The sequence below is a fragment of the Athene cunicularia genome (assembly GCF_003259725.1).
Source record: "Athene cunicularia isolate RWA chromosome 27 unlocalized genomic scaffold, athCun1 chr27_part1, whole genome shotgun sequence".
NCBI lineage: Eukaryota > Metazoa > Chordata > Aves > Strigiformes > Strigidae > Athene > Athene cunicularia.
The window spans coordinates 936847-946807 of record NW_020799138.1 but is presented as its reverse complement, the minus strand read 5'-3'; the positions used below and the strand labels follow the sequence as shown (position 1 = coordinate 946807).

The 9961-nt window shown below is 41.1% G+C and overlaps 1 protein-coding gene across 2 annotated transcripts; it reads right to left on the bottom strand.

The window, feature by feature from the left end:
• Positions 1 to 1986: 1986 nt before the first annotated feature.
• Positions 1987 to 9951, bottom strand: KRT222 (keratin 222). 2 transcript variants are annotated; one of them, XM_026864786.1, is made up of 6 exons: positions 9801 to 9951; positions 7546 to 7674; positions 6591 to 6811; positions 5530 to 5606; positions 5240 to 5345; positions 1987 to 3883 (listed from the first exon to the last, which is right to left on the bottom strand). In XM_026864786.1, exons 1-6 carry the CDS (start codon positions 9894 to 9896, stop codon positions 3670 to 3672), a joined length of 843 nt encoding a protein of 280 aa, XP_026720587.1. In that variant the 5' UTR covers positions 9897 to 9951; the 3' UTR covers positions 1987 to 3669. The 2 variants fall into 2 exon arrangements, with proteins under 2 accessions (XP_026720587.1, XP_026720588.1); XM_026864787.1 differs by having other exon boundaries at positions 9720 to 9912.
• Positions 9952 to 9961: the final 10 nt, after the last annotated feature.

Genomic DNA, 9961 nt, shown 5'->3' with positions numbered 1-9961 from the left:
CTACGCGTCCGGCCGTTGATAAAGAAGCGTCTGCTTATCTGCATCGTATCGGTGTCGATAAGTTTTTATCCCGGTTTTCGGTGACACCCGGGAGGCGAGAGGGCCGCGGTGGAGCCTCTGCGCCTGAATAAATCCCGTAAAGGCAGGCGGTAGAGTCAGGGCAGCGGCCCTGGCAGGGCTGGGGGGTCCCTCGCGTCGAGCGGGCAGGGCGGCGCTGAAATGGCGGCTTGGGAAGGGCAACGCCTCCAAAAGAGGTTGAGCGGGAGCGGGATGCGGCCCTGGCTCTGGCGGGAGGATGCGAGGAGGAAGCGGCGCCATCAGAAGCGGGTCAGCCCGGGCTGGGGGAATGAGCAACGGGGGCCACCCAGGGTTTTAAATCTGTGTGGATGGTAATTTTGAATTTAATCAAACGCTTAGCACAGAGAGTTACGAATGACAGAGTACCCTGGGAGCAGTGGAATTGGCTGGAACAATTTCTTGCAGAAATTTGTGAAGGTGTCACACACGGAGGTAAAAAGCTTGCAAACGTACAACACCACGTGGCTCTGAGTGTGTGAGGGTGATGAAGAATTTCAGACCTCAGCATTCGGTGTAGGAGTCTATAGTTCTTTATACAGTGAAAATCGTTCAAGTGACTGAATTAAAAATGAAAACGTAAACCTCGGTATTGAAATACTGCCATGTGGCTAATAAGATGCATTTCCAGCATCCATAAAGGAGGATTTTGCTGGATCTGGTGACTGGCAGCTGAAGGAAGGCCAAACATGAGAAGGTAGTGGAAACACCTGATTTTTTTGAACGGGATAGATGATACTCACCTAACCCAAAAGGACAGCAGAAGGGGAAACAAAGGAAAGCTAACTGAATGTGACACTGGCTCGCTGCAAGTTAAACCCATTTATTCTTGATGCCTACAGTCTGTCTAGCCCAGTTTGCTTTTGCTCTTAAACGAGCACATTTTTACAAACAAATAAAGACGAGGACTCTGCCCTCATCTGCCCGCAGCGTGCTGTCTGTGGGCACAATGGAAATTTATTGACATGCAGCACAATAATCTGTGCCTTCGATTTGATAATAAAAAGAATGTAAGGATAGAGAAGATTCCTCAGCCAGCCAGCCAGCCACACCTCTCTTCAGGCTACAGTTTCACCTGGGCAGAACATTTGTAAAGAAAATGTGAGAAAATAGTTGTTAAAGTGACAAAAGACTTTCCCCCCCCCGGTTTTGACGGCTTCATGCATTCATCTGTAGTTTATTAATAATTTGATTTTGTTGCTAGTGTTAAAACGCTCTTAATGTCGATAACATTAAATGCTAGCTTTCTGCAGCTTATTGAAATATTTATTGTGGTGTTCAAGTGCATTTACTGATACTCACTTTCCATGCTAATTGTTATTTTTCAAAGCCAGCAATGTATTCCTTTTTTGTTGTTGTTTTTTTTTGTTTTTTTTACTTTGCTATTTGCCTAATTTCCATGTTGTGATAGCGAAACATTCTGCCTGTGTACATTTTTTAATATACTGAGTGACATAAGTAGTTTTAACAGGATTGTTTATACTTCACCGTACTAACCAGGGGGCTCTAAATAATTAGCTCTTATCCAACTGTTTTAATTAGCAACAGTTCCCTAAGCTTTGTAATGAGGACGTATATTCATTGGAAAGGTGGTTGAGACAGTGAAACTCACTTTTACATCAGATGTTTGCAGATGGTTACAGATCTAGTCAGGGTTACTGGATTTACCAGAAAAAAAGTAATTTTTTTAGCAGGAGGACACTCGCATGTTGTGATAGAGATTCTTAGTGATTTTGTGTCTTATTGTAGAGGAGATCTTAGAAAACGCTTGGTTGCAGTGCTACAGTTTTTCTCTTATTCACAACTTCCCTTTTGTATTTCTCTGTTGTGTCTTTTTAAGGTAAACACATTAAAACTCACAAAATACGCATGGGCAAACTCAATTTTCAACCTTTTTTATTGTAGTACTATCATTTTACTTTGGTAAATTAGTATCCCTGTTTGAAGTGCCTTAAAGCAATTAAAACTTAGTTTAATTCAAGTATTGTAAAATGTACAGAGTATAAGCACAAAAAAAGCTGCATAGTGAAAATACTAGAGCAGGCTAATACATTCAGGATGCCAAATACTCAAGTATTAACAACACCAGGTCAGTATTAAGGTTAATGATAATTAGCCAGCTTCATACCGTAGATACAGAACGGTGGGCACTCTAAATGCATTGTTCTCAGCATTAACAAAAGATAGAAGCGTAACTTAAACACGGAGAGAATTTGTAGTACCAGTCTTTGTAACACATGCCGTAAGTAATAAGGCAAATACTGACACTTAATCTTTACATGCTGCTGTGAATCCAGGAAATACGGTCCATGGCTTTTCTAGATTCTGAGCTCCTGCAATCCCAATGATTTTGGCGAGAGTTCGTGACATCCACACCTCTTAAAAACTCTCATAAACAATCGTTCTGATATTAATATGATTTTGTTTGAATTTTCTGTTTGAAATTTGTCTCATAAAGAAGTTCGCCTAAATTTGGTATTTCTGTTTTTTTTCTGTGTACTGATGCAAGATCATTTATTGTACTTTGCATTTGCCCGTAGCTACTTTGAGTAGTAGTGGGGGATGCTTCATGCGTATGGTAGAATTTTACTTGGAATATGTAGCCCTTATTCTGTCCATTTAATTTGAAGGAATCATAGTTGTACCCTGGTATAACAGTGACTGTTTATGCGCACTAGATCAAGAGCATAACTTATAATATTTGTCAGAAGAGGAATTTGTTGAAGATATTTTAATTCACATAGTTATAATAAACAAAATCCATTAAATACAAGCACTGAAATGGTCGGTTGACACCTTACATTTGAACAATTGAAGTGTATGATTTTTCTTGCTATGGCTAAGAAAGTTGTAGTACGGATACACGTGGACACGTAAGAGAATGATTGATTTTCAGTGGAAATTCCTGCTTCAAAATCAGTGGAACAATATGGCAAAAGTATTATTTGTTCATAACAAGACTTTTAAAAAATGTGTGTATAATTATGTAAGGGAAAGACATCTTTGCTCAGCTGTTGCCTAAAAAAATTGATTAAAAAATACCAGCCACTTTTAAAACAAGATTCTTTGTTAAGTTTATGTGGTTTAAGAGCATCTTTGTACGTTATTTTTGCTGTTTAGAAAGTGATATTTTAAAATATATTTCAAGAAGTATGACAGTTGTGTTATAAATTATTACAAGGATTCATCAGTCATTTAATATATGCAATATTGAATAATTAAGAGAATGAATTACGCATTTCTCATTTCCAGAAGGAGAAAACAAATTCTCTTCTACAAAGGCAGAATATGTCAAAGTATAAAGTTACAGTTTAATTTTTGTCGTATTTGGTGAAAGTCTAGAAAACAACAACAATAATGAGAAAACTAAAGGGCTGCACCCAGAGTATAAAACTAGTAGAAGTTAGGTTTCTTGGAATCTTAACGCCCTTGCTCTTTTCCCTTTCTTTTAAAAGACCTGTATGTTTTTATTGTATTAATTAAAGTACTCAGTAAGATTTTGTAGTTGTAGCAAGACAGCAGGCCATGTTAAGTCCACCTACAGTCTATTTCCAGAGCCTGTTGGAGATGAACTTTGGGTTAATTTGCCGTAGGTTAAGGTTTGATAGAAGGAATACTGCAAGATCTCCTCATTACCAGCCTGACTTCAATGTCAGGAAGAGTTTTCTTTTTAGCGTGCAAACATCCTTCATCCATTGCTGCGAGGTGCAGATCAAAGCGCAATGAAACCGATTTTTTCCTTAAGCGAGGGTTGTCCTTAAAGAAAGAACCTTCCCATTCTTTAATGACTTCATCCACTTTTTCTGTCCTGAAACAATAAAGCAAATGTATTTATGATGCTTTAGGCAATATGAATTATCTGCTTTCGGGACCGCTTTTAAAATGAGAGAGAAATTGCAGGATAAAGTGTCAAGTTATTCTAGATGGGTACTGGGACACTCTAATTTTTCTTTTTTTTCCACAGACTGATTCTCCAGAAAAGCTAAATAAAGGGCGAGGGGGTTCATTATATTTTTGTTTTTGTACTTCTAAGTTGACATGGATACGACACCACTGCTCCAAACACATCAGGCAGTTTGTTTCCAAGGAGAAAGTTTGGAATCCAAGCTCAAAAACTTTGCAAGAAACCTCTGTAGTAGAATGGGCAGGACGGAATTCCTGCGTCTCAAAGCCTTCGAAACAGGGAGCAAAAAAATCTAGTTCAGATCCAAACGTCAGAATGTAGATACACATTAAATGAAAAAAGAGAAAAAGGACGGAAGTAAAATACAGAGAATCAACCCCCCAGCTGATTCAATAATATTTATGCACCCAAATGCTATTGATTTAATCCTTTATGTGTCAGGATCCAGGTCTAAAAGTCCGACTTGGGGGAGGCCTCACTCAGGTGGAGTAAACTGTACCCAGCAAGGAGCCCCGTGGCAATCAGAGTGCCTGCGTCAGATGAGCAACGCTCGTGTAGGAAGACACGCTTCAGCTCTGGAATGTCTGTGGTGGACCCCATGATGGCATTAATTTTTAATCCGAGTTTCTACACACTTTCAATGGCTGATGACAGTTGAGTACGAGTGACACGGTGCACTACAATTTGTTTAAATGTCCAAATGCTAGTCTACCAAAGAGCTTAAAGAGCATGAGGCAATCCACTACTATTAAAGTAATTAAGGTGAAGAGTATATACTACCAGACTTTCACATGTCCACTCGGGAGCCAGGCTCTCCGTTCCCTGTTCGGTAATTGGTGAAACGTAGGAGTTTCCAAATAGCAAGTTAGAGCAGCCAAGCCTGAATTTATGTGCATAAATACACCCCGGGGAGGGGGACTGCGCAAACATGGTACGGACTCTTTTGCTTTCAACCTTAACTGCATGAATTATTCATAGTTTCATTCTTAGCAGAAATAGAAATTACAAATCAGAAGCATCCACGTGATATTGTTAGCTTAGGAAGTAAATGCTGTAATAAAAAGAACTTTTAAGGTTTAATGTATTGTTAAAATCTGCCATGCAATAATATATCTTCAACAACTCTCACTGTTCTGGAGCTTCTTGGCTGTATGGGCATGAGATAACAGATACAGAAGAAAGGAGAACGCAAAGCTGCTGTCGTGTAATGCCCACTATTTACTTTCAGTCGTTATTCTGTCAAAATTGTGTTTAACTTACTGTACAGTGCCATGAGCTTCGGCGCTTTCCTTCGTAACATTTCCATCGAGGACGGCTTGTTTTGTCATCAGTTCCACCTTCTCAGTTTCATCCTTCTTTACACCATCTGTCAAAGAAAATGCAGATGTACTAGGTATGCAGAAGAATAAGGTCAGGGCACAGGACCTGGAGGTATTTTTCCTCCTGCTGCGTTGGATGAAGATCCTTTTATAATATCCAGTAATTTGTCAGTAGTTAAAAACCTCCTTTGGGGCCAGAATCCCCTAAGGGGGAAGCGTCTAAAAACTCACTTGAAGGCAGCGTAAAGGCGATCTTGCTAGTGGTAGGCTTTTTGTCAGCCTTCTGGTCAGGTGTAGAGCAACGAAACCTGCAAAAATAAACATTATTAAGAGTCATCCAATAATACTGAATTACTTTAATCCAAAACTTACTAGAAGTTCTGTCTGATGGTAGTAACTATTTGGTAGGACTTCTCCTTCTGAGTATAGAACTGGAGAAAGTTACTGAAAATATCTGTGCAATTTCATCGTCATTTTTGGACAGTTTTTAGTTGGTTTGTTGTGTGCTAGGAAGAATTCTGTATCAGTAGTGAATTGTGTGCGTTTATTTTCACAGAGTTAGAAGCATTAAGTGGGAAAATGACTCCCCTGTCTAGAATCTTCTTACTCAAGGCCAGAAACTCTACATTTTCTCTAGAGGGCTGAGGGAGGCAACATTCCACCGAAAGACTTCAGAATCGCGTGCCTGGTTTGGTGACCGGTGCTGAGTGCGAGATGTGGTGTTTTGCCTTTTCCTGACTCTCCTTGTTGACATTTGTATAGCTGCCTCTCTCATGTCTGCAACTCCAAATACGGGGCTTTGTGTGCCAGGGAAAGGGCAGACGCGAAGAGTTACAGCCAAGGCAAATGTCACTGGAACACGTTCTGAAACAGCATCCTCGTGGGCTGGAACGCGCGCCGCATGGCGCGGAGCAGCGGGAGCTCCCCGTGCGAATGGCCCTCTGTCCCGAGGGGCACGTGAGCTCCCCTCCCACAGCGTCGCACCTGTGGACTTGCTTCATCAGTGGTCTGAGACAAAGCAAACCCACGTCAGGCACTACTAGGGTACAACACCCACGCCCACGTGCCGTGTCCGAGCGAGGATGCGGAAGCGTGCTGCTAGCTGCGGCGCATTGTGGAGGTACCCTGAGCTCCAGAAAGTGTGGAATCGGCGAAGTTACAATGAAACCACCTCTAAGGATTTCACGCTGTCATTTTTTAATGATTGGTTTGTGTATTCAGAGTTCTGATGATGATTTCAAAGAGTCCTGAAAGGGTAAATTTGAATGCTTTTTTCTCTAAACAACAAGTACCTGTTCTCTTCTTGCTCAAGCAGGCTGCGGTATGTGGCTATCTCCTCCTCTAGTTTCATCCTGGTGTTCAGGAGAATTTCATGCTCTCGAAGCTGCTTCCCAATACCTCTTCTCACTTCCAGTAGCTCTTTCTCTAAGCATTCAATCTCGGCTTCTAAATTTTGCAGCTGCATGTGGTACTGCCGCTCTGTGGCACGCAGTGAACGTTCCAAACCCTTTTCCTGTGAAATTGAACTCATATTTTAAGATTTGGAAAGTATGTGTCAAGATGTTAGACATACTTCTCATTCACAATCAGTGTATTTTTACGTCAGTTCTTTAAAGAATATTCTTTAGGAACAGGAGTAAAGCTTTCAAGAGAATGCTTTCGCGGAGAAATTTTGCAGTAAAATCTGTCATAATTTAAGATAGGATAAAAAATTGCAGCCTCCTGTTGTACCAGCAATCCAGTACCACTGATTTTACAGATCTCTGGTTTTACCCGTACGGTTAAAATGACACCCAGCTCAGTGCTGTATGAAAACTGAGCGGTCTGTGTGCTCTTGTAGCTCGCCTGTATTACTGAGTTCAGTAAATTGCTCACATATTTTATCCTGAGTGAATGGATAAATTTGGCCCACGCGTTCCAAAAAAAGTTACAAACCTGACATGGATTGGTTAGGCAGAACGACCAGGAGCTTGATGAGGGGGTATCATGCAAATATGTGTTTGGCAGGCATGAGAACATAAAAACGTGTATATTGAACGGTGGATCCCGACTCAAACCATGCGATACTCAGATGTGAGCAAGTGGCTGGTTCTTGCTCGTTGGCCAGTGCTCTGTGTGACGAGCTGGAAGTCCACGGCAAAGCTGTGCACTTCTCTGTGTGTTTTATTTCTGCTGCGTTGTGGCAGATTCAAGAAGATTTTTTTTTTTTTTCCCAGGAGATTTCAAGTTTCATTTTATGATGCTTACCACAGCATGGAGAGATTCGATTTCGATCTGCATGTGGTGCCACTGCCGTCTCGCTTCACAGAGTTCTGCTCTGGCCGCCTTCAATGCTTCTGCATCTTTGTCCATTCTTTTAATTGTAGCTTCTTCTAGCTACAGGGAATATAAAAAAGATACGAGTATTTTAAAAAAAGATTCAAATGATGAAGATAGGATGGATACATCAAAAATATCCAGTTGGAATTTTTTTAGTGTCGTATAGATTTGTTAAAGCTGATGGTGATGAGTTAATATTTTATGTACCGTGTAGATGGGAAGCCCTTACCCTGCTGATGGGAAGTAGTTGGCTGCATCCTTATCCCCAGCATACTTGTAGAGGAATTCCCCTATAAATTAATGAGTTTTATTGAGACCTTACCTCCAAAGTAGGTTGTCTTAACTTCATGGAAATTAGAGGCATTGCAGTCAGTTCGAAGTTCCTTGTTTGATTAAGGTTCTTTGGTTTTAATGTATTTTTGATTTCTAAGAACAGCTGTATAGAGAGGGAGCCCTTCTGCGAGGCTGCGTGAATATATCCCAGTTGACAATTACTGTAATTAAGGTTTTGCCTCGTCTAGTCACCGACTAGGTTTCACCTTGTCGTTCGAGAGCAAGTACCCCAATTCATTTAAATACGAATAGCATCTTCATTCGCATCTAGAACTTTTTCCTTGTCCTCTAAGGACAGGTTATTTAAGATTTACTTATTATAGGAACAAAAAAATTGGCATGTTCTCCCAAGTACATGCTGCCACCCATATTAAATGTGACAACTCAGTAGTGACATGCCTGTTGGAAGCTTAATCCTGATCTAAAATATTATCTAAAAATATTATTTGACATAATGTGCCGCCCTGAAGCTTATTCTTAGAAAAAAAAAAAAATTAGTCAAACACCATATTGTGTTTGCAAGAAAATGTGGGCGTTTGCTTTTCTTTATCCTATTAAAAGAAGGTTTTTTAAGCCAATCCTGAGAGCGTGGGAGGTCATTTGAGATTTGGGCTCATCTTTGACTTAGATAATATGTTCATGCATTTAATTCCCGAGTGATTGTTTTGCTCATGCAAGTTGTTTTCCCTTTTTGACTCTTGAGTTTTACTGCAAGTGGCCATAAGCCAAGATGGCACTTGAAACCATACATGCCCTTTTGCATATTTTACTGCTTTATGTAGGTTCTTCTGATGCCATCAACTTTAAGAAAACTAACTTTTCAATTCAGCTCTTATGAAGCAAGTAAAATAAGTTTCTTTTTTCCCCCCGTAACATACCGACCTGTGAGAATTTTACCGTGCCATTGCTGTGGTGGAAAAAAATCCAGATCTGGCTAATCCACAAGCGAACACTCAATGTTCTTCGCTAACCCTTTTTTGCCTGGGTACTGCAGAATTTGTGTGACAGGATTATGTCCATATCCACTGGCTGCTTTGTGCCAAACACAAATATAAACTTGGCTTAACTATCTAGTTCATAGCTGCCGTGTGTCACGGAATCACTGTGTAGATCAGCCAGATTGCAGCAGTCGTCTGGCCTGTGGTTAAAATAAACCTCCCAAATTTCTGCAATACCTAAGAAGTACAAGGTGACAGAATACCTAATTTTCCTCCTGAATTTCTTGACATTTGATGGCCGAAGATTGTTTTGCCATTTTATTTCAAAGTTCAGTCGGGTTTAGAGATGTTTGATATGTGAATCGATGATGGTAGCATCGGGTGTTGATAACATTTAATCAATCTGTATGAAAGAACAAATTATATTTGCTGAAGAGTATAACACAGTTTTACTGTGAACAATATAAAATAGCGGCTGAAAAGGTACGGTTTAGTACAGGTGCTAAAAATAGTAAAGCTTTCTGTATCTGAATGGATTCTTTACATCGCCTTTGATTTTCAGGATTCTCTTTTCCTCTGGGAGAACTGAATGGTGCTAGAGGTTACCGTGTTACAGCATCTGTCATCATTTTTTTTTTTTTAAAATCACAACAACATCAGTGTTGCAGGAAGAGGAAAAAACATCCAGATGAATTACACAGCATTCCTTTAGTGTGGATTTCATACCCTGGGCAAAATCTATTTCCGTATCCTCTAGTTCTCCTCTTACTGCAGTAAAATCCAAAGCCCTTCCCCAGTTAATATGCTGCATCGCAAAGGAAATAACCGTACCTCTCGGAGGCTGAGGGAGGAGCCGGACGGACAGGGACCGTCGCCTTACTCGGGCAGGGCTGCGCTCGGTGCGGGCACTGCCCGCGGCCTCGCCGAGATGATGCTCTTTATCTGATCGCCGGTGAGGAGCGTCTCCCTCGCCGCCCTGATCTCCCGGAGGAGCCGGGCCACGTCCATCCTCCTCCCATCCTCGCCCGGGGCCGGCCGCGCAGTGCCGGCGCGGTGCGGAGCGGTGCGGAGCG

What these genes read in the sequence shown, in the direction of transcription:
- KRT222 (XM_026864786.1), bottom strand. Translation starts at nt 9,896, where the DNA reads ATGGACGTGGCCCGGCTCCTCCGGGAGATCAGGGCGGCGAGGGAGACG. An exon ending in TCGAATCTCTCCATGCTGTG is followed by an intron (nt 6,812 to 7,545) that starts GTAAGCATCATA and finishes TCAATTTCACAG; the next exon opens with GAAAAGGGTTTGGAACGTTC. An exon ending in CTTGAGCAAGAAGAGAACAG is followed by an intron (nt 5,607 to 6,590) that starts GTACTTGTTGTT and finishes TTATTTTTGCAG; the next exon opens with GTTTCGTTGCTCTACACCTG.